The 24,432-nt window shown below is 38.4% G+C and overlaps 1 protein-coding gene and 1 long non-coding RNA gene across 9 annotated transcripts in view; one reads left to right on the top strand and one right to left on the bottom strand.

Moving 5' to 3' along the window:
* ORC5 (origin recognition complex subunit 5) overlaps positions 1-22,444 on the bottom strand; it is a 75,196-nt gene extending 52,752 nt beyond the window's left edge. For 3 of the 7 annotated variants that reach the window (XM_017811568.1, XM_017811574.1, XM_017811573.1), the window contains exons 1-5: positions 13,794-13,846; positions 10,418-10,605; positions 8,911-9,003; positions 5,308-5,505; positions 1,820-1,894 (exon numbers count right to left, since the gene is read on the bottom strand). In XM_017811568.1, the coding sequence (XP_017667057.1) occupies positions 1,820-1,894; positions 5,308-5,505; positions 8,911-9,003; positions 10,418-10,531 (480 nt within the window). In that variant the 5' untranslated portion in view covers positions 10,532-10,605; positions 13,794-13,846. Of the gene's footprint in view, positions 1-1,819; positions 1,895-5,307; positions 5,506-8,910; positions 9,004-10,417; positions 10,606-13,441; positions 13,720-13,793; positions 13,847-14,645; positions 14,753-16,191; positions 16,326-22,243 lie in introns of those variants that run through there. The other 4 variants (XM_017811569.1, XM_017811570.1, XM_017811572.1 and 1 more) reach the window with 4 other exon arrangements.
* Positions 14,054-24,432, top strand: part of LOC108495638 — a 34,223-nt gene continuing 23,844 nt past the window's right edge. For both annotated transcript variants that reach the window (XR_001874179.1, XR_001874178.1), the window contains exons 1-5: positions 14,054-14,199; positions 15,040-15,194; positions 15,978-16,227; positions 17,716-17,801; positions 18,908-18,992. This is a non-coding gene — a long non-coding RNA (uncharacterized LOC108495638). The remainder of the gene's footprint in view (positions 14,200-15,039; positions 15,195-15,977; positions 16,228-17,715; positions 17,802-18,907; positions 18,993-24,432) is intronic.

Here is a 24,432-nt window from a genome sequence, read left to right as displayed (position 1 = left end):
TCTCACCTAAAAAATCCACTGCGCAGGCTCGAAGGGTTAATGACCTTTCCCAAATCTTCCCTCGTGAAGACTGGCCATAACATTCTTTTTAACCAAGTTTTTATTGACAAACTACTTACCTCGAGTTTGATGTTTTGGTCAGTAGGTAACAAAACACTTCATATTAAAATAATATTCCTTATTTCGGTCACCCTTCAAAATATTAGCTATTTAGTAAAAAACTAACTGTCTGCGAAGATGATGGGTCATTCTGCCTTTTTGCAAGGTTTTTGCAACCATACTAGAAATTCTGCACAACAAAAGATGCTTTTAAATATGGTTCTTCAAGAAAGACATTTGAAAACTATTGAGGCACTTCAATAAAACAAAAGGAAGGAACCTGACTAAATTGACACTGCTGTGAATATGAGCTGTGAATTACCTGAAAAAAAAGTTTAAATGCTATTCCCTTCCCTGAAACTGAGGGAGAATCTTCTTTTACTTACTCTTCCCACTTCTTGTCCAAGTGGCAGTCACCCATATTCTTTACTGTTCCTTCTTCCTCTGTTTCTACGGAACTTTTTTTTCCTTTTAACACAAAAGCATCTTTCTGTGGATTTCTTTCAGTGGTGCTCCCCTCCCAGATCTAGTGTTTTAGCTGACAGAAGTACTAAGGTATGTTCAGTTCAGTTCCTGACTGATCTTCCAACATGAAAACTTAAGTAATTTCCACCACAATCCTCACAGAAATCAAGCATCCAATAACCTATTCTTCATCAGAAATCCTCCAGTCCCATGAAATCCCTCACAATTTGTCTCCTTTCACTGCAGGAAAGGAAGCAATGGAGTAGATTTGCACCTCCAACATTGCTCTGCAACATAAGCTGCTTTAGAAAGCCTCACTCCAGAATCCAGAATTAAAGCAACTGGAATATCAGCATTCAGGAAACAAACTTATTTTGAGGTTACTTTTGAATTTGAGGGTGTTTCTCTGGCATATTTCTTAGTCTATGGTTTTTTGGTCCCTGAACAGCAATCACAGATCCAAGCTTTTCTCTGCAGAACAGGTTGTTTCTGCTTCAAGAGCAGTAAAGTCCAGAACATGGCCAGAACAGACAAAAAGACCCAGAAAATGTACCAGCTGCCAGGATTAAGAATACAGCTGTGAATCAGTCTTCATTCAGTAAACAGAGAATCAGTGTCACTGGAAGATTAAGAGCACCACACAAAAGTCTCGAGATAAGGATAATTTCAGCTATTTAGATGTTCAGACATTTCAAAGTAACAGCATCTTCTGGTTTTGTCTTCAGCTTCTTTTCAGAGAATGCACCATTTTTCCTTATTCCAAGGCAAAAAGCTTGGATGCTTCAGAAGTGAGAAAGGGAGACACACAATGGTTTACTCCAATCAGAAACTCACTGCAGTGCAATTCCAGAAGAAGTGTAAAAAACTCTCTACCAACACATTCACAGCTGCTGAGCTGTGCAGCTCCATCCAAAGTAACTGGTAGTCTACTGAAAATCTCATTCGTAAAAATAAAAAAGTAACATAGAAAAGACAGCATGTATCTGACACCAGCCTCAAAAGAATCTACATCAGATACTGTAAAATAATATACCATTAAACCCAATTAAAGAAAAAGTGTAATAAAAACCTGACAGTGTTTAAATTCTGGTTTAGTTTCTAGTTTTGATCACTGTTTTTGGGGGGTAAGGGTTAATTTTGCAACTTTTCTTCTCTAAGGAATCATTATCTTTATCTGTGAGCCTAGATGGACAGATACCACATGTTCAATTACTTTCAATACACAGGACACATACATATTTTTCCAGATACTTACTAACTCTTGAAGCCTAAGAAATGCTGGCAGGATGTTTGCTTCCATTTCCCTCAGCTGTTCTGCTCTATCCAGTACCTTTTAACAAAACAATATGATATAGACAATGTCGACTTCCACTCTCATACGGACTTAAAATTAATTCTTAGGTGTTGGAAACTGAATTGGAGAGATTATTGCTTCAAATGTGCTGCCAGGAAGCCCAAGCAGTTCTGCATCCAAAAAAAGATACAATCCCCAGAAAAGCAACATTCTCATGCCTTATGGCAGTGAGAATTAATACTTAAGTATACCAGTCAGAAATACCACTGCCAAAGTCATGATATCATTATCAACCATTGAAAGCTCAATTTTTGCCCAAAATTCTTATTATTTTTTCAAACTTACACATAGTACTGTAGCACTGTAACTACAAGCTTACTCTAGGAGAGTTATCTTTTCCCACTATGAAATTATTTTTCACAAACGAGTAAGAGTTGATATTTTAGAAGAAATTAGTTATCATCTGGAATTCACTGAACTGAATTTTGAGAGAAACTTTTCTTGTCATAGTTTGCAGCCTAGAAAATTAGAGGATTTACTGCATGCAAACCTCACATAGCAGCAACAGATATGTAACATGTACAGCTTAAACAGGAAACACTTTAGGCTAAATCAACATTTTGGAGCCTGGAGAATAAAAACAGAAGCACGAAAACAGGCATGGTTATCCTCTGGCAAAAACAATGTGTATTCTCAGTACACTTAAAATCTTGACAAGAATGAAAAAAGAGAATAGAAAGACATCTTCTGTGATTTACTTGCAATATAAATCTAAATTCTGAAGTTCATTACTTCTTTTGAATTACTGCTGTTGAAAGAAAAACTCTAGGCTCCTAGAAAATTATATTTTTCTATCCTATTACATATTCTGTTGCCCACAGTAAGGAAAAGAATTTTATGTGGACAACCAAGCATTTAATGAAAATATTATTTAAAAATCCCACCATACAACCTGGAGGAGCAGTATCTCTGCAACAATATCTCACACTTCTTGGGAATTTATTTAAACCTACAATACAATATATGACTTTATATTGACATCTGTATTTGGCTCATATAATAAATGACTTCAGGAATGAAGACTGTACTACACAACTGACCAAATAGAGGCTATATATTTTTACTAATAAAATACTGCTTATTGGACCCTGTGACATGCAGCTACCAAACACAAAGCTTAAAGGTCTTGACCTAAGTGGATCATACTTTTTAGTTAAACGGGAAACAAACTACAGTTTCTACAGCAGAAAATATACTGTGACCCTGGCTTGTGGAGTATGTCAAATGGTTCACAGAAACAGTCCACCCCCAGGCCTATGAGTCTACACTTTATTCTTTAGTGTCAATACAGACTTGTCACCCTTCAATTTTTTAAAACAACTATACATTTAGAACTGGCTGCTCATTTACATTAAAAACAGTAGCTTGTTACTTCTGTAAAGTGCTAAATATTGTAAATGTCTGAATGACTACAAGTTATATCTGCTCCAATTTTTCAGGTAGTTAAAATGAATAAATTCATTTTGCATAAGTAATCACAAGCATTCAGCACCCATACTTGGGTTAAGAGAAACATTAAGGACTCTTTGCTTGAAAGTAAACATTTATCTTAATTTACTCTGAGTTAATGTACTATTTCAGTACATTATTTACAACTGAAATTAGAGTAAGTTAGCACTGTCAGTTTATGTTACCAGCATGCTGGTCCTTCCATCAGCCTCAGTTTAAAACACTCTACAATAAATCCAGATGACATAGGTTAATAAACATGAATTGATTTCTCCCATTCCTGTCTGTTCCCATGCAGAAAGGAACTGAAATACTAATTTAATACTTAATTCTTCTGATGCAACAACTATTTTCAAGATACAACTGAACCTTTACAGTTTGTTTTCTTTAACCAATTGTTCAAGAACTTTCTAATTTTCTGAGTGATGTCAATTTATATAGTATACATGAAGAATTCTTTACTGATGTAGAACAGTTTTGTAATCCAAATACTAATTTGAAAGTAAAATTTTAGTATAAAAAGTATTTTGTGAAACTCACTAAAGGTTATTATAAAGATAAATTTTGTCCTTATGGAATTGCTGAAGAATGTCAATACCACTTTTGTGATGGTAAATTAAATTGTCTATTTATAACTTATCTGTTTTAAGTGTTGGTGGTACATTTTTTCCTTCATTCAATTTCTAAGAAGTATGTAAAATTTAATAACTTTGTGACCTGTAGGAAACTATGAGATAGTACTGTTTCCACTAGACATAATATGAAGTTATTTAACTCAGTGGTTAAGTATTTTGAAATGGAAATGAAACTTATTCAACTGTAACCTGTGAAACAGAATGAAGCATGATCAGTATAATTATGGACTTCTTGTCTGACTGCAAAAAAAACCCAAAGCATTAGGGGCACATCAATTGCTGTGAGAAACATGTAGAGTGATTACCAGGGTCATTAAGCTTTCAATCTTGAACCACTTTCATGTTTTCTTAAATAATCAAGTTCACCTCTTTTAAAACTGGCCTGAAATGTCAGTCCATATCTTCTGCAGGTCCACAATGTATACATTCATTTACACATCACTAATATTATGGCCTTCATATTGTCCTTTCCTCAGACTTCTTGTATGACTGAAATGTCTTTCCTATGTTCATCTCCTGGCACAATAAATGCTTTTATACTCCTTTATGTAGTTAAGATTATCACAGTTAAAAAAAAAACTTAAACCAAATCCTAACTTCTAGTACTACATTGATTCAATCATTCCTGCAATCTAAAATCTGATAATTTTTCCTCCAGTCTGCCTGTTTATTCCCTTTGAGTATATCATCATTTTTTTTCATTGCAGTCTTTTTTTCCATCTTAACTTTAAAACTACAGTTCTTGCCTCTGAGGGCCACAAGTGTAGTTGAAGAAGTAAGATCTCAAAAGCACTTTTACAGAGGAAGTTATACATTTTAGTTCCTTAATATAAGTTCTAACTTGAACCTATTCTAGCCAACCAAGCCTTGTCATTTGCATACTCCATAAGTCTCTTCTGCCCTATTCCTGACCTTTGCTTTCTCATTTGTGAAGCTGTTTTCACAAGGAAACAGATATGCGTGACTTACTAACAATAAAACAAATTCAGGCTCTCTGTATTTAAATACTTTGTAACACTATTGCATCCCCAATTTAAATGTGAGGTATAATTTATGTTGTTAGTTATGCTACAGAGTTACTGTGTATAAAAAATTCTGAAAGCAGGAAAAACAAAGAACCTCCTCTAAAGCCTGTAAACCAACTGAAAAAGTCCAACCACTACCAACAGATTCTGAATGAGGTCTATGCAGAAATTTTGTGAAAACTGTTCTATAAGGCACACATTTCACATACAAATTATCAATAACAATTACTTACTCCCTCTTAACAGGAACAAAACTGGACATCAAAATTAAATTACTTACAATGTACAATGTTTGATCTTGAAGCTCTCGACTCACAAGAGCCTGTTTAAACAGACGTACAAAGTCATTGAAAGTATCACAAGGCACAGGAGAGGTTGGTTCTGTTTCAGAAGAACAGCTTTGCAACTGGATGAGAATTTCTTCTAAAAGAAGTCGTGATGTAAAGCATTCCACACAGTTCACAAACACATGAGGAAGCTGAGGAGGATAAAAAAAACGATACAACTTTGTTTGGTTTTTTCAGTGTAAACACTCCAGAATCACTTTTCTCTTCCGGATGACACAATCAATGAAACAGAAAATAAAGCATAAAACAAAAAAAACTTGTAAAAAAAGACATAATCAATTATGTACCTAGTCAAAATATTATCTATCACAAAGTGAAGACAGATGTGATGTATCTTCAAATGGAACAGTGTATCTTCTAAATATGTTTAAAAACTGAAACACAAGATATATCTTTTAACTATGTTTAAAAACTGAGAGCAACACATAAAAAGAAAACCAAATAGCATTTAGTTCAAAGAAATTTAGACAATTGTAACACATTACAGTAAAATGGTCCACTACAAATTAAGTCTAGATAACACAGATGTGTCAAACATATTACAAAGAGAGTAATCTAGGAGTACACTCCCTAGAATTACTCTGAATGTTTTTGGCATTCAATGCATACAAATATAAACTATGAGCTTCTACATTAGACTTGTGTTCAGCATGATTGTGCAGAACATTTTTAGAAAACCAGATCTTTGCAGAGCAAAGAGCTTGTGAAAAAAACAGAGTATGAGATACATTGTAAGTACTGACTTAGTAATATTGAAAAGCTACTGTAATTTGCCTTAAAATAGAAGACACTACAAACTAAAAAATAGTACCAGTATTCAAACCTACATAAGGCAAAAAAAGATAATTTTCCGGCAACTCTGTTTTTCAGAAATAGTTTATCTGCATAGCTCTATAATCTCTGGTAAGGCATATGGTCTTTTTCACACTTAACATTAAAACCTCTGGAAAACATTAGTCACTGGGATGCAGGAATGTGTTTGTCTATAACAAAAAAAAACAACAAAAAAACCAAACCACAACCACAAGTACTTCAATCCAGTCTTTCTGTGTAAAATACAATATATGGCATGTGATTCAGCAGATGTGGGGAAGTGTGGGTACATGCTGGCAATCCACTCACACAGCATGCAATAAAAAGCTGTTTTTATGACTTTGAACACCATTAAAAGAAAGGGGCTACATGTCCCAAAGCAGCTATTCAAAGCAGCTATTCAAAGTGCTGCACCTCCATAGCAGAAGGAATGCTGAGTGTCTCAGATGTGATTCACAACACCACATAACATAGGAGACACCTATACTTGGCAAAAGGAAGTTCTGTAGAGAGAGTTGCTGCTTAAATCCTACTGCTTGCCAGGGCCAGGCCACATCTTTGGATATGCTGCAAGTGGGTAGCACAGTGCTACGAGCACTGCATGAAAGGATACTGCATGGAAGAGGATAATAACCCCCGTCTTCTGCTCTTCTCCCTCTGCAGAATTTTTAATGAGGGGGGCTTCTGCAAAAAACCCAGTCCTGCAGATAAGTGCACTCTAGATGAGCCAAAAGTATCAGGGCTACGAGAACACACAAGTAGAAATTCATGGTTTAAGCATGAAGTAGGCACCTGTCATTGGATTTAAAATCCCTGAAGTTCTTGACTGACAAAAGCACTAACATTAACAGGTTTAAATGGAAATTTCTGTGATGACATTCTTCAACTTAGATGGACTTTATAACACGTTTTGGGAAACATTACAACAGAGGATAAAACTAGCACGAACATACACATTCACTAACAGAAAAAGAAGGGCCACAGAAGTGGCAAGAACCCAGTGCTTAAGTATTTAGCCAGCACTGACCAGAGAGGGACTGATGTGGACTTATGGCCATGGCTCTCTACATCATTTCTCAAGATAAGTATTTTTCCAAGAAACACACATTCAGCCACAATGACCCACTACTTCTACGTAGTTCAGATTCTCACATGGTGTTTAAAGAAAAGAGTAGGTTTCTCTGCCTGCAGCCCTTGCAGCTGAAATAAATCCTTTCATGACAAAGTTTCTACCTCAGGTTAGTAACACACAACAACTCCAGTACTGATCAAGGATATAACTCATCCCCCAGTGGCCAGCATTAAAGTAGCCTTCTTCCTTAACAATTGAGAGGAAGACAGTTGGTAGTCTCAGCTTCCTAGGAACATAAGGCTCCAAATTCAAAACTGCACAATGAATTCTCAGTGATTTCCACTTCACATACTTCAACATCATCTGCTTTATGTGTTCTCCTTGACCTATATCTTACTTGCTCCTACACTGTTTCCTAAGAGCAAGAATCCAGAGGAAGTTTGGCTTGGATGGCCAAGCTGAAATAGAACATACAGTCCCAGCACTTCTGAGAGCGATGCTCACCCCGGAGGAAGCAGCAACTGTGCTGACATAGGACAGTAAGAGCTGCCAGCAAAAGACCTGGCGATGCCAAGCTTAGTAAACACAAACACACCTGGAGAATTGATTTTATTACATTCAAAACTGTGAATGGCATCCTGTTTCATAGGGGGTTTAATTTATGATGTATATCAAGCTGTGTTTGAAGGATCTAGAATAAAGTAAAGTACACAAAATTTGTATTTTCAAACAGGTTCCGAAAAGATAATAATAAAAGGGGCTATCAGCACACTTTTCCCATTTAGAGCAAAAGAACAGTCGTTTATTGTTCAGGAATTAAACAGATTGTTCCTATGCAACATTGCTTAAACATTTTAGAACTCGTGCACTGTTTCTTTCTCAAAGTTTCAGATTTTCCTGCTTCTACAAGAACTAACCAAATTTACTGCAATGAATACAACACTCACAAGTCTGCAAAACCAACTAACCATATCAGAAACAATGGCAATTGTGTGGTGTTCAGACAGTGATTTTCACCATTCCAGGCTCACTTTCTTTTTCAGTGAACATGTACAGCTTGCTGTGTTTGCTTTGAATGCTTTTAACAACTTCATTAAGCTTAAGCTCCGAGGCTTACATTTAAATAGATCATACACATCCAACTGAATTTAATTGAGTTTGTCAATACAAAACAAATAAACAAAAAATCCACTACTGCTAATTCTTCTCAATGTTCTTCAAGTACTCTCTCACTCTTTTTTGTATACACATAAAAGTAGTTTAAAGGAGAATATTACAAGAAGATTCAAAAGAAGGTGTAGTGTAAGTGACTGCAGATTGAACTGGAATCATCAATACTTACATGTCACTGGAGCTATTTCAGCCTAAGTCATGCAAACAAGCTGAACAATATTTGGCTTTTTTATCTTTCTTGAACTTTCTTATAAGAGTTATTAGGATTTATATTATATCTCAGTAGCACCAATTTCATTTTATCCTAAATGCACTAGTGAGAAGAGTGATGCATTCATGACACAGTAAGTGGAGCAGAAGAATGAGGAAGTCAGAAATAGCTGAGAAAACAAGCCATTTTCAGAAAGTAGAGGCTATTTCAAGAAATCATCTGTTATAAATAAATTGTAAATTCAATATCTATTGTGAACATTCTTACCTGTAAAGTGTTTAGAAGAGTTTGCATCACATAAGTCTTTCCACTAGATGTATGGCCGTAGATAAAAATGGATGGAAAACTAAATTGCTGACGCTAGGGAAAAAAAAAATTATTGCTGTTTCAATTCTTCTTTTTCATTCAACAGATAAAAGATTTATCAATGAAGTTTCCCTCCAAAGGAAAAGTTATCTTTTAAACCAAGGCATTAAATATAAAATACAGCAATTATTATGGAATCAAAAGATCAAGTCTTATGTTTCATCCTCACTGAAATGCTGGGAGGATAACTCACAAGAATCAAGTATCACACAACTGCCAGTGAAACTGCTGTAATAAACAACAGAAACACAGAGAGTAACTCATATTACATAACTGAAAGGAAATCTTGGGAAGTACAAATTGCAAGCCATACGTTATCTTAACTCATGCAAATTGCTTTTCTTTTCATTAGTACTAAACAGAAAAAAAAATGGTGGAGGAGGTGGTAAAGGAGCTGGCTCTTCTCTCACAAGGCAGTATTTGATGTAAGACATCTAGTTATTTAATAGTCCTGATGCTGTATATTTAATGTAATTTTTTTTTACATACAAGGAAAATAATTGTTCTCTTTGTTTCATTCTGAACAGGCACTTATTTTTGTTTTCTTCTCATTCCTAAGGATCTCAAACACTGACTTAAAAATGAATACAAAAATAAAATGGATACTTTTATGAAAAACAATAATATTCAATTAATGCAAGATGAAGCCACTCTTGCACAATATATGCAGGTACTCTAACCTGCATATTTATCAAGAATTTAAGTATCTATTTTCAAGAAAAGTTGTTGCTACTATGCTTGTAATATATATATATAAAACTTGAATGCCGTAATTTGACCGTGTTATTATTATCCATAAATAAAGGCAGAACCAGAAACAGATCCGAATTTCCATTTTGTTAGCTGAATGTAAACAGACATATCAAGTGCTTTCCAGTTTGCAGATAAAAATCCCCATTACTTTTTACCACAAGCTTAGTGAAGCAGTAACAGAATCAATTAACAAGTCAGTGATTTCTGAATCTTGTAACCAGCCACAGAACTACTAAGAATCAGACCAACTCGATGTACTTAGAATTCAGGCACTCAGACAGTAGATTAATGGGTCAAAACCAAACAGAATTTCTACACTGCAAATAAAAAAAAAAAAAAATTTAGAATAGGCAAGAAGAGACTCCCTGGTACTAACTGGAAAAGATGGAACAAAGTCATGGCAAAATCAGGCTTCAGAGAGAGCAAGGCATAAATAGGTGTGGTTTTTATAAGACAGCTTTCAACCTCCTAAAGGACCAGAATCCAATTGCCAAACAGCAATGTTAAGTATGAGTAGCAAAAAAATAAAAGTATAATGAAGAGACAACAAAAGTATATTCACAATGACATCACAAAAATGCCCCTACATTTCTATTCTCCCCTCTGAAACAGCAGAATGTCTTTGTTCCAGTAAAACATAAAGAACAAAAACCACTACCTCTCCAAATATTGACAGCAACATGGACACCTGGGATTCTCGACAAGGCACCAAACTTTCCAAGTGAAGCAGTGCAGCTGCCGGGTATGCTGGATGTTCAAGATTAGGCATTTTGATATTTCTGCAGCTATGTCACCTAAACATGCAGGTCCCTCTTGTGGTTCAGAGACAAGAAATAAAGTGATCTGGAAAATAAGAAGTTTTCATTATCATTTGCTTTCATATGCATAAAAAGAAAATGAACAGGAATTGATAAATAATCTAAACACACTACTAGCTCAGGATAATGGTATAATTATGATAGATTTAAAAGACTTCAGAAAAATTGAACTTAACTGTGTAAGGCATTATACAGACATTTTCACACCAGACAGAAAAAAAAATCAAATAAAAAGGGAAAGGCATACAGGATATGACCAAATCAATATAAGAAGGAATTGTCATAGTTTAGTTAACTGGAGAAATACATATTTAGTTCTGATTTTATATGCATTTAAAAGTAGCAAGGGAATAAAATGAGGAAAGTAGATTAGTCACAGATCATCACCTCCATGAACAGGCAATAAACTAGGATTTACAAGTAATAGGGAAGAGGTAGGGCATAAGGAAAGATGAAGATGACAAAATAATAGCTCTTTGGCTGCTAATAGGAACACTTAGAATAGAATCATAGAATCGACCGGGTTGGAAAAGACCTCCAAGATCATCAAGTCCAACCTCTGATCCAACACCACCGTGGTTACTAGACCATGGCACTAAGTGCCACATCCAGTCTCATCTTAAAAACCTCCAGGGATGGTGAATCCACCACCTCCCTGGGCAGCCCATTCCAATGCCTGATTACTCTCTCTGTAAAAAATTCTTTCCTAATATCCAACCCAAACCTCCCCTGGCACAGCTTATGATTGTGCCCTCTTGTCCTACTGCAGGTTGCCTGGGAGAAGAGACCAACCCCCACCTGGCTACAACCTCCTGTCAGGGAGTTGTAGAGAGTGAGGAGGTCTCTTTCCCCTGAGCCTCCTCTTCTCCAGGCTAAACAACCCCAGCTCCCTCAGCCTCTACTCACAGGGCTTGTGCTTGAGTCCCTTCACCAGCCTTGTTGCTCTTCTCTGGACCTGCTCCAGCACCTCAATGTCCTTCCTGAACTGAGGGGCCCAGAACTGGACACAGCACTCCAGGTGCGGCCTCACCAGCACTGAGTACAGGGGAAGAATCACTTCCCTGGACCTGTTGGCCACACTGTTCCTGATCCAGGCCAGGATGCCATTGGCTTTCTTGGCCACCTGGGCACACTGCTGGCTCATGTTCAGCTTCCTGTCAATCCAAACTCCCAGATCCCTTTCTGCCTGGCTGCTCTCCAGCCACTCTGTCCCCAGCCTGTAGGACTGCAGGGGGTTGTTGTGGCCAAAGTGCAGGACCCGGCACTTGGCCTTGTTGAACCTCATCCCGTTGGAATCAGACCATCTTTCCAGCTTGTCCAGGTCCCTCTGCAGAGCCCTCCTGCCTTTCAGCAGATCAACACAACCCCCCAACTTGGTGTCATCTGCAAAAATGCCCAGCTTAAAATCAGCAGAGGCATATGAAGAAAACCCAGCTGATGGTAAAGACTGGACATACTCCTTAAAACAAGTAGGAGCCCAAACCAGTTACATAAAACTAACATTAATTCCAGTCTACCTTTTAGACAAGGTCTAGACAACGAAAAACAAAGGTGTTGATTGCTGAAACACTGGGAAGGCTGGACTTTAGTGACTGAATATAGAAAAACACCTCAGTCAAAGACACTACTTTGTCTGCACTGCTAAAACTGCTGGAAAGACAGTACATTTATCTGTAGTGATACACACAACATGCAGAGAGAGAACCTTAACAGTAACCTCAACAGCTGGATTCTGACTGTCAATCATAATATAACTTGATAATCAAACAGAAAGTTTGGAAATTTCAGTAAGGCAATAAAGGTATTTCATCAGCTGACAGGAATATCTGCATGTTGCCAAGACAAAGATAATAAACAAAGCACTCCAAACACTTTTAAATGTAAGTACTTACAGCTAAATATGTTATGCTGGGTATAAGTACACCACCAGAAAAAAGATTAGGTTGGCAGAAGGAGACCAGAAATAGCATGGGAAATGGAAAACAAACTGTTGTGAAGGAAAAAAGAAATAGTGGGTTGCAACAACAGGAGAGCTATTGGGATAGAAGAAGGTTCGTAAAGACATATGTATTTATGGAAGTACTTAATAATAGAGTTCCTTCTGGGGCCAATCTCTGTTAAGTATTTCCATAAATGCATTTGAGGAAAGATTTTTTTTTTTTATTTTTACATTTTGCCTTCAGTGTTTTCTTAAGTAAAAGTTGGGATTGTAGAATCATTAACAGAAAAATAAGTGTCACTAATGAGGAAAAGGAAAAAAGGATATCTCTGATAACAGAAGTAATGCCCGTGTAACGAAATTCAGTACTTCAAATTGCACCTATTTGTAAGTAATCACATCACACCCAACAAGGACTACACTTAGGCATCAAAAAAAAAGTGTGAAGTAACTTGAAAAATTAGTTTATTTATAAATCAATCACATATTATGGAAAATCAAAGTAATGCTGCTTCTCAAACACCCCTGCACAGGACAACCTACACTAAACATATTTGAGCCACTGGATGAAAACCTACGTCGCTCCTGACTGTGTGTGTCTTAATCTTCAACGGGATCCCATCCCAGAGCTCACAAAGGAAACTATGTTTAGAGCAACACGTTCACAAAACAACTAATTTAGATTAACTGGCAATGATAGCACAAGGACTAGTATCTGGCAAAGCTTGAATTCTGGGTGTTCCTGCCCGGGGAAGGTTGTACATGTGACGCCACCAAGACCAGGACGGATCACAAGACACTTAGTTTGCAGCTGAGACCAAGTAAGGATGCTAAGAGCACAACTTATGTTTGTGCTGGTTTACATAAGGGTTGGTTTACATAATTTACGAGGACTCCTCTTAATTCACTGGTCCTAAAATACCTGCGCTTGGCAGCCTTTCTACGCTTTAGCACGGAAGATGAAAGACCTTAAAGAGATCAGCATGGTCCCGCGTCCCCTAGGGCACCACAAGGCCCCCTCCGGCACAGCCGTGCCCCGGCTGAGGGGGCAGGACGACCCCCGGCCATTACGGAGCGCGGCTCAAGGGCTCCTTCCGCCGCGCGTGTGGGAGGCTGACGGTGCCCCCAGCCCAGGGGGCAATTCAGCCCGCGGCGGGTCTCACTCCCGCACCGATTCCCAGGGGGAAAGCAGCAGCAGCAGGAGGAGGAGGGCCGCTCCTTTTCCTCCTCACTCGGCTCCTTCCTTCCTTCCCGCCCGCCCCGGCTCCACTCACCGGCCCCTCACACGCTCCCGCCGCCGCGGCCCGCGCGCACCGCCCCCTCCGGCCCGCGCATGCGCCGCAGCGACCGCGGGTCCGCCTGGGGCGGTGCAGCAAAGGGCGGACAGGGCGGGGCGGGGGTGAGGGGAGTGTGCTGCTTATATACAGGGCCATCCCACGGGATATCGTGTCTTATCCCGCAGGGAGAGCCGGGAGGGGAGTCTGCCGTTCCGGGAGGGGGGTCTGCCGTTCCGGGAGGGGGGTCGTCTGGGCGCCCTAGGGCTGGGGCAGGGTCTTCTCCTACAGGGAGAGCCGTGAGGGGAGTTCGCTGCTCCCGGACTGCCCCACCCCGTCCGGGAGCTCCAGGGTAGAGAAGCTGTAGTATTATGAATTCTGTCCACTTCTTAATTTGAAACAAAAGGTGCGTTTCAAAGTGTCGTATCAAGGCATATGCTTCCCAACAGAGTGAAATACTTTTTTCCTAGCTCTTGAACCCATGGAATCTCTTGGGGCAGATTGCTCTGCACACAGATAGGCCATGTGTCAGAAACAAAACCAAATATACTAACTGAACAAAACCAAATATACTAACTGAAAGAAATCTCAGTAAGTCTACATTTGTATAATCCATGTCGGAGCTGAAATGAAATACTTTGGGAGCAGTTCCTAGTGATGTTCAGAATTTGCATCTTCTATGCATTACTACTGAGAAAATCTGAAAGTTGGCTTTGAGTTGAGCAAGAATCCTAAAATGAGAGGTCAGTCTTTAAACCTGTAGTTTTCGCTTCAGTGATTCTGTCGGGGAATTGATGGTTCAGGCTGCAGTTCCTCCCAAGATCAGTTCAACACAACATAAATCCATATTACCTGACAGGGGAGAGTCTCACTCTCCCTGTTGCATCCCCACTTCCACTAATTTTCTGGTCCTAGGATTTTGGTCCTCAACAGAGAGCTTGTTGAGGGAACCAGTCCAGCTGAAATCAAACCAAAAGAAAGCTACTTCAGTAACTGCAGCCTTGCTTCCAAAAGCCTGCTTATTAACTGAGTGGGATCACCACTGTCTCGTTTAGTTTCTAGTCTGGAATTCAAACAAAATACCCAGTAATAATTCTGTTTATTAATCCAAAATGACACAATTATTATCATGAGGTAAAACTAAAAAAAAAGAAAAAATTGTTTCTGTATAGCTTTAATAATCTAAAATTATTAAGAATATCGTTATTGATTTAAATGGCGGGACTATAAAACTATGTTTTCACAGAACCGACCTGAAGTAAGTAACAAGTAACACAAAGTTCTGTACTCTTAAATCTGCAAGTGCAAAATTATTACAAAAGACTGCTGAACAGTTCTGCCAGTTACTCAGGCCTATTCCTACAGAAAGTCTCTGCTTCCCAGTAAAACTGCTTAAACTTAGTAAGTGTGACTTTTTATTTTCATTCAAGAGGCCAAAACTGGTTAGTAGCAGTTGCTAGAGATAGGATTCATGCCTAAGTATGTAGCTGGTTATGTGTAGCATAATAAATTTTAGTTTATATTTTTCATCAACCACAATTTTCATTGATATTGTTACTCAATATGCATTTATGCAGAGCTTTAAGTTGTTTCTTAATTTATATTAAGCTGTCACATGCTTTTTTATCTTATTCTGACAGTGAGTTGCTCAGATACCAAATATATTCAAAATAAGAAAGCAAATAATAAACTGAGGTTTGAAACCTGCATATAACAGAGCAGGAGATAGTCCTTTCTCACTGTGTTTATGGTCAGATATTTTGTATTAATACTTTTTTGTCTGTTAAACTTATTTTCAGTACAGGTAGTGAATAATTTTCATATAAGTTTTCTTATCCATAGTTCCAGTTCAGCAACAAACTTAAATATAAAATATATGGTCATTTCGTTCAAATCCCTGCGCTTGGCAGCCTCATTTGGGCTCAATGGGATTCCTCATTTCTTAAATTTATGTATTTAAGTGAATTACAGGATTATGTTCTTTAATTTGTATTTGTAGTTCTATATATATGATAGAGCACACACGTATTTATCTAGATTCTGTATGTATGTAGAACTATATACAATATGTATATACAATATGTGCAGTATTTTTTTTATTTCTCTCAGTCTTTTCCAGATACATTTTACCAGTGATGCCATTGTGCAGCATGCTATTGAGGCTGCACCTGTATTATTTTTTAGCAGTCTCTTCCTATTCCAAAAAGTCAATTCCAGCTGAAAGAGGTGCAGAAAAGGGCTCTGACAAAGAGCAGGAAGAAATTATTGCTCTTGAAAGATGTTCTCTTGAAAGCACCACTGAGGTCGTTTAAGAAACGACTGCTACCACATTTCCGGCCTTCTTGGATGATACAGCTCTTTCAGCAGAGCAAGTGGAAAGGATAGTGTCATTACCTACCTTTACACAAGTCATCCTTTTAACTTAAATTCCCAGGTAAGGATTATTTAAAATATACACTGGATGATTTTTCTTCCAAGTGGATGGAAAGATCTCAAGCGGTTATTGTGCACACAGTGGTAGAGATACAAACCCTAAATAATGAAAGAGGAAAGATACCTGCAGTAACTTTTAAAATGGTTTCAGCTTCACCTGCTAGTGGCTATCTGACACATCCTAAATAAGGATGGGATTTGAGCCTTGCTGAAGAATAGACACCAAGATGTTTTACTAAATGCCAGTGTTGTAACAGAGCAAATAAATATTTTAGGTACAATACTGCAATAAGGAGGAACACAAACTTTAGTAAAGTACACTAAAAAAAGCAAACTCCTTCATGTTTATCCAGATGGAAACCAGCCATTCCAATTGGTATTGGTTTGCAAGTTTGTTAGTTAAAATAATGCATAATTAAATAAGTAGTAAAAGAACATTTGAAGGGCAAAAGAATGCTGGACTAGATAACTTTGGTCTGTCTGAAGTGCACCTACTGTGCTGCAGGCTGTTCTGGGGAAAGTAGCTCTATGCACCAGCTGTAGAAAGGTGGTCAAATGGGTGATGAAGCAGTTTGAAAACATTTTAAATGCCCATCAGAAGCCTAACAATTATTACTTAATGTCAGTTGAAGTCATATAGAGGTATATAAATCTCTGTGCCAGCCCACATTGCACTTGTAACTGCAAAAAGTTATTTGGTGCCTTCAGGGTATCAGCCTCCCTCCTCATTCTCCTGATATCGAAACGAGGAAGTTTGGGGTAGTTCGGTTTTGTAGTAGCAGATTTGGATGAAAGGACTCTGAGTTACATCAGGAGAAATAGTCCCTGGAGACATTTCTGTGGGCTGTGGATTGCAGGAATGCAATACATTCCCTTCACATCTTTTGCTGTCTCCTAGTCAGCCCCTGTGTCAGTGCTAAGGGTGACCTGGTACTGCTTGCAGCCAGCAGATGTTCTTTTCCACTGGCACTTCACAGTAGAATCAGAAACTGAGGATCTGATCCATAACTTCTCATTACGTTTGCTAAAGATAGACAAAGATGAATGTTTAACAATCTAATCGTTAGTGATTATAATCACCAACAGTGGATTTTCAAGGAATTAGTAGTAATTAAGCTCTCATTTATAACTCATTAATATGAAAAACAGTATTTCTATGGATTAAATACTCCCATAGTATCTAATGCAGAGAATTTGCAGACAGAAATATATGATGAACCATCCAGAGTTTGAGATCTCCAAATGAGATTTGATAAAAATATCACCGTAGGCAATTACTGCTGAATTTCAGCTGGTTGCTCAGACAAATCTGTTGCACAGTATCAGAACAGTTTACTTAGAATTTAGGCCTCAAGGGAAGCAATCTGTTAAAGGTGAGGGATAGAAAATATCTTTCCTCAAGCTGCCAACAAACAATGTCAATTCATACTGGAGACATCTTAATTTTTAGTTACATTTCCATTAATTCTAGGCACTGTTTATTTTCCAGATTATTTTTCTGGGAAAATTATGTCCTACCACCAACATCCTCAGTTAAAGCAGTGTATTAACTACTATGCTTATTTCTCTAAGAAGGTATGTAGAAGATTGCAGTAACATATGTATTCTCACAGCGAACATTTTACCAAGAGTGTATCATTTTTGCAAAACAAACTGCTGAATTTTGATAAGTTATTTGATATTCTTTATAAATCAGGAGGCCAAGGGAGATGAATTTCACTAGAGATACATAACGAAAACCTTTTATTTATCATTATATATTCAGATTATGAAAGTCATACCAAAGTGATGCCATTTCTAGCTGAAGTTAGTTTTATCTGGAAATTCTTGGTTTACTTCCTTAAATGCCTGAACATAGACTGAATTGATTAGGCATCTGAGTTTGGACTTAATTTCTTTAACTGGCATTTGTGTCTGCATTGTAAAAAATGAACTTCTGTTTTTGAGACTGCATCTAACCTGTTAGTGACTTACCATTCCTCTTTCAGAATTCAGTAAAAAGCAAAGGTTTTGTGGCATGCTTGATGTACCCATAAAAATGGGACGATGCAACCAGCCATTGTGATGCAGCTTAGCTCACATCACTGTTTCTTGGAACATGAAAAATGCCAGAGTGATGTGTTATGTACAAAAGCAAAGTTTTTAAGATGTTTGATGGGGTCCTGTGCTGAGCCAAAGCATTGACCTACAGCCAGCCAATGCGCTTTTTAACAGTGAAAACTTAATTTTCCGTTGTAGTCCAGTATTTTAATTCTCCCTGTCATGCAGCCCAATGCAACACTGTCTCAGGTGTTAATCAAAGGCAATTATTATGCTATCTGTATTTGTACTATAAGCATATGAGTATATACATGTATGTGAGCATGTATGCACATGCTTATGAGTTAGAGTTGTTCTGCCCATTAATGCTTGTGATAGTGCAGAGTATTAGAATAGGACACTGGCACTTCTACAAAACATGTTTGGTAAAAGTGTTTTCCTTCAGAAAGGACTTGCCAGTCTCTCACTTCTAAGATGTGCCATGGAAAAAGATGTGGCTATTCAGTGCAGTGACAGCAAGGTAAGGCACCTCAATGATGAAGAAATTAGCCTAAACTAAACATGCAGATCCAGGCTGGGAGAGTAGCTAATGACTAATGTTGCTATATATACATTTCTAATATGCAAAATCTGTAATCCAGACTTCTCCTGGGTCATCTGAACCAAACCCGTGGCATCTAATCTTTACTACTCCGATCCAGATATGTGCAACTGTGCTGGGGTGAGGTAAGGGCTCCACAACATTGTCTGAATTGCATGATTTTAACCAGGGTATCCGCATGGGCCACGTACATAGGCACTTTTTAGAGACCCCTTTGTAGGAGGTCAATAACTAATCGATCCCAATTCGGGGGTAGAAACTGGAATCTTTACTGAATACGCACTTCGCAATATAAGGGTCTTGGGGGCAGGACATGTTAACGAAGACAACGGGTTATGCTAATTAGGGGATGGATTATGCTAACTAGAGGATTACACAATTTTCTGCTACAGTTACAGAAGTGGTTAATATTTTCCCTTAGCTAGGACCACATGAGGGTAAGAGAACAAAGGGGTTTCTACATGGTCTGATAACATCATCACAAAGTCTTTCCATATCTTGCTAAAAGAGACAGGACAATCAACATAGCTAAACATTAATAAGTCTTGTGATGAAGTGTCCAGTCCTCAGGTTATGGGATTTCTCTCAGCCCCTGTTGCCCAAGGCCCGCTGCTCAACCCCATCAAACTCCTTCCTGCTGACAGCTGAGTTTTGGTCCTTACACCCCTTAACTCCTTCAATAATTCCATCATTAATTCTATGTAGCTGCATTCCCTCAGTTGTAGGCTTATACAGGAGCTTTCTCGATTCCAGTGTGAATTGAAGTAAACCTGAACTTGTTTTCACCTATATTAAACTCCCTGGAGTGCCAAGAAGGAACTCACACTGCATTTATCTTTGCCCATATCCTGAGGTACCCTGAACAGAGCCTGCTGACAGCCTTGGCTTACAGCTTTACCCCATTTAGAGAGTCTCCTGTGCTGGGACATGACGTCCTAGAAACTTTAAAGTGTTTTTTTATCTCTCATGAAATTGTCTGTGATGCAGGACTCACATTCTGAGGGAGCATAATCTGTTGGGAGAGTTTTGCTTTCCTTAAATTGAACATAGAACTCCTGAAACATTCATTGAGAGATGATTTTCTTTCATGTAAGTTTGGTAAAATTTGAAAGCAGTTGAGTGGGTTGCTGTTTTGTAATCACAGCAATATTATTCTCGTGGGATTTATTTTTTGCTATCTTCCAGTAAATTATGAGAGATAGACCCCAACACTTTTTTGTCAGTGTAGAATTGAACATTAATTTAATATTTAAAAGGAAAATCAATGAAATATTGAGTCTGCAAAACTCAACTGAGTCATCACATTTGTAGACTAAACTTTAATATCCCATTTTTAATCTAGAAAAGTAAAAAAAGCAGTTAAATTTTGCCCTGGTCAGATAGACTACTTACTGAGACTAATAAGAAATCCTATCTACTTCTCAGCTTGAACTTTTCCTTCAGCTTATTTTCCACAACCATGTAGCTGTCCCAGTCTTATGCCAACCTCTCAGCAAAATAAATTTGGCATTTAGATAAGTACAGAGGAGAAAAATTTCACGCTAACAATTTTTAATGTTCCTAATTAATTATTGATTAGTGCTAATGACAGTAGCAAAAAAATTGATTTGCTGTTTGCACTGAGCTGAAATAATTTACTTGTAAAATGAAAGCAATTAACCAGTAAGACTAACAGTGATAATGTATTAATCTCCCATTTCTAATTCACTATACCAATGAAGAGGTATCTGTTTGTTAAATGATAAACAAAGGAAAGCAAGATAGTTTTAGGTGGTAGATCTTCCATTGCATTTATCACCACTGTGTTGTGGTTTCTTTCAACTACAATAAAAAATAGATGATTTGGAGAGAAATGCTGTACAAACCTTGGTAGATACAGTATTTTTTCTTACAGTACCCTTTGGGTAGCAATAAATGACCATGTAGGACTGACCTCTTTCTTCTTCATGTCTTTCAGCTACTTTGTCAATATTTATAACAACTGTAGTTTTTCTGAAAGCATTCTAGCACTTAACCTACCCAACCTATACTCAGCTTTTATCTATAGAAAAATCTGCTCTGCCTTTGACAATTTCTGCACTGAGAAATATTTTCTCTTCTCTTTACTCACTAGAATGGTCTGGTAGTCAGACCATCTGGGGTAAAGTGGCCATGAAACGATAGAATTTTCGGTACTTGGTGAAACAAGGGGAGGCACCAACAAAACCTCTACCCTGGACTTTTGGAGGGCAGACTTCATCCTACTCAAGATGCTGATTTGGAGAGTACCTTGGGAAACAGCCCTTAAAAACAAAGAGGTCCAGGAAGGATTGACATAATTCCAGAAGGACATATTGAAGGCACAGGAGCAGGCTGTCTCTATGTGCCAAAAGAAGAGCCAGGAGGGAAGGCAACCAGCATGGATGGGCAGGGAGCTTTTGCAGGAACTCAGGGGGAAAAAAGAGGGGATTTCACCTTTGGAAAAATGAGCAGGCAACTCAGGAAGTGTTTAAGGATGTCGTTAGGTCATGGAGAAACAAAATTAGAAAGGAGAAAGCTGAATTAGAATTTATTCTGGCCACTTCTGTAAAGGATAATAAAAAGTGGTTTTATAAATACATTAATAGCAAAAGGAGGGGCAAGGAAAACCTCCATTCTTTGTTGGATGTGGAGGGGAATAGAGTTACCAAAGATGAGGAAAAGGCTGAGGTACTTTACGCATTCTTTGCATCAGTTTCAAAAGTAAGACAAGTCGTCCTCAGGAAAACTGGCCTCCTGAGCTGGCAGACAGGGACAGGGAGAAGAATAAGCCCCCTGTAACCCAGGAGAAAGCAGTTAGTGACCCACTGAGCCACTTAGATGCTCACAAGTCTATGGGACCAGATGGGATCTATCTTAGGGTGATGAGGGAGTTGGCAGAAGAGCTTGTTGAGCCACTCTCCATCATTTATCATTGGTCCTGGCTGATCAGGAAGGTCTCAGATGACTGGAGGTTGGCCAATGTGACACCCATCCAGAAGAAGGGGTGGAAGGAGGATCCAGGGAACTACAGGCCTCTTAGCCTAATCTTAGTGCCTGATATGGTTTGAAGCTGGCTCCCTGCCAAGTCTCCAAACCTTACCACAAGAAGTCCCCCCCCCCTCAAACCTCACGGAGAAGAGGGAAAAAAAAAAACAAGAAAAACCGAAACAAGAGAGAGACAGCTAAAGCAATATATATAAGTATATTTACACTTATATTACAGTTATATACAATTGAAATATATATACAATTTCTCAAGGAAAAGGGAAAGGGAAGGGGGAAGGGGAAAAGGAACAAAACCAAAATAAAATATATATATATACCGATCAATAGCCCAAGATCTAGCAACTAAAAGAATTAGCAAAGAATATCTTACTACTCTCCTTGGGACAACGGATAGTCGCGCTGGAGTGACTGCCGGCAACCTCCATCTCCCAAGGTCAGCAAGGCCTTACCAGGCCTTGCTCCCCAACACAACAGTCTCAATAGCAAGGAACATGCACCTCCAAGCCGCCGGAAGGAAAGAGAGCGAAGGCCTCTCCTCCTTTCTTCTTATACCTTGGCTTACGTAAAAATCGTAGGGAATACCGGGTAAATCTGGGCACTTCCTTGGTTACAAACTGGTCACCAAGGAAGGCCTAGGCCAAACTACCACAGTGCCTGTTAAGGTTATGGAACAGATCATCATGAGTGCACATACACGGCACATACAGGACAACCAAGGGATCGCGCCCTTCACATAAAAAGTGATTGGGCATTGGAATGGTCTGTCCAGGGAGGTGGTGGACTCACTATTCCTGGAGGTGTTTAAGAAAAGACTGGATGTGGCACTTAGTGCCATGGTCTGGTTCACAAGATGGTGTTATCATAGGTTGGACTCAATGATCTCAGAGGTCTTTCCCAACCTAGTTGTTTCTGTGCTTCTGTGTTACCCTCTGCTTGTGCCATGCAAACAGTATTTTTGCTTGTTATTCTTTTAATAGTCAAAACTGAGTATTTAAAAATCAGTCCTGAAACCACATGCAGTATTTCACTGACACCACATAGTGAGCATCATATTCCACCTTCAAGCTTCTGTTTTCCATTCCCCATCTGTAGGTCCAGCAGTTGTTGGCCCCCTTAATTTACCTCTTTGTGCGAGAAGTTTGTGATAAACACGCTATTTATTGGACCATATAGATGACAAGTATATTTGCCCTTTTCAGATAAAGTGAAAGTGGCTCGTCCACCTGTGTCAAAATTACTAAGTTATAAGTGAGGGTGATTCAGTCTGTCAGCACCCCTTGATGTAAAACAGACTTTGCCCAACTACTGGGACTACTGTTTTGATGACTCTCCTCCATCATCCCCCAGGATCTTTGTATAATATTATTTTATTCCTAGGTATGATCACATACTTCACAGTTATGACCTATATATTCTGTTCTGATATGTACGTATGAGATTGCAGTTTAAAAAACTAGAAACACATAGACTGGAGACAGATCAGGTTGATCACCAGAATAAACCACAATCACAGTGTAGCAGAAATCTAATTACTGGGGTTTCTTCTTTTCCTTGGTATATATCATAACAAAAGGCAGTGTTAAGGAAGGGACTGGAAAAAGAGAGCTCTGCTGGTATTTAGGAAGATGTATAAAAATGTTTTTAAGTGCATGTGGTGTTGATTGGAAGGACAATGTCGGTTGAGACCATGAGCTGATCAGAGATGCAGGCAACATTTCCCGTTAGAGTGAGATGTTGTGTGGTGATGGGTTATAGATGCAAAAGTCCTGTGCTGAATGAGACATCATTTCAGAACAAAGAGTTCCATGACGGTGCTTGGATTACAAGTGACCAGGAGGATGGAGATGTTGCCCACAGGAAGTCAAGGAAGAGTGTTCAGGCAGGCTAAGAACTCTGGATTAGACCCTTTTAGCTCAGCATGACTCAGAGGACTGATGTGAGAGAGAGGCTGTGATTTTTACTTTTGTACAAAAGAGGACTGACTTAGTGTTGCTGAGCTAGAATAGAGGTCGGAGCCAGATCTGTATTCAGTAGCAAAGATGAGAAGATTTAAAAGAAAAAAGTTATGCTGATGCTCTATCAAGAAGAATTCTCACAACTATGACCAAAAAGAGCTTTCATTTGAGGACATTTCAACTAATGATTTCAAACTCTCAGACTACAGTAACTCTTTTCTCCATGAAACTAGTGATGCTGCCAAACTCCACATTTCTGTCAATATGTATTCACTGGTACCTCAGTTTTATTTGTTTACATGTCTCAAGACACTGCATATGTTGAATTATGTTTCATTCTGAAAAGATCAAAGGCAAAATTGTGTAACAGCCACATCAATTATTTATGAATCAAGTCATGATTTTGAAAGTGTCACGATTAAAATACAGCTATGGCTCAAAAGAGAATGACCCCTACTCCAACCTAGCCTAATGCAGAAATTGATATGTCAGTGTTGTTCATTTTCAAATTGTCATTGTTACTGAGACTGCCATAGCAGATAAAACCCAACAGCATCAGTGATTCTTGAATCCAGGCATGGAAGAAATGCTCAGTGCTGCAGAT

The sequence above is a fragment of the Lepidothrix coronata genome, unplaced genomic scaffold (genome assembly GCF_001604755.1).
Source record: "Lepidothrix coronata isolate B3197 unplaced genomic scaffold, Lepidothrix_coronata-1.0 Scaffold32, whole genome shotgun sequence".
Lineage (NCBI taxonomy): Eukaryota > Metazoa > Chordata > Aves > Passeriformes > Pipridae > Lepidothrix > Lepidothrix coronata.
The sequence above is the reverse complement of the archived record's forward strand: the minus strand, read 5'-3'. Positions and strand labels throughout refer to the sequence as shown.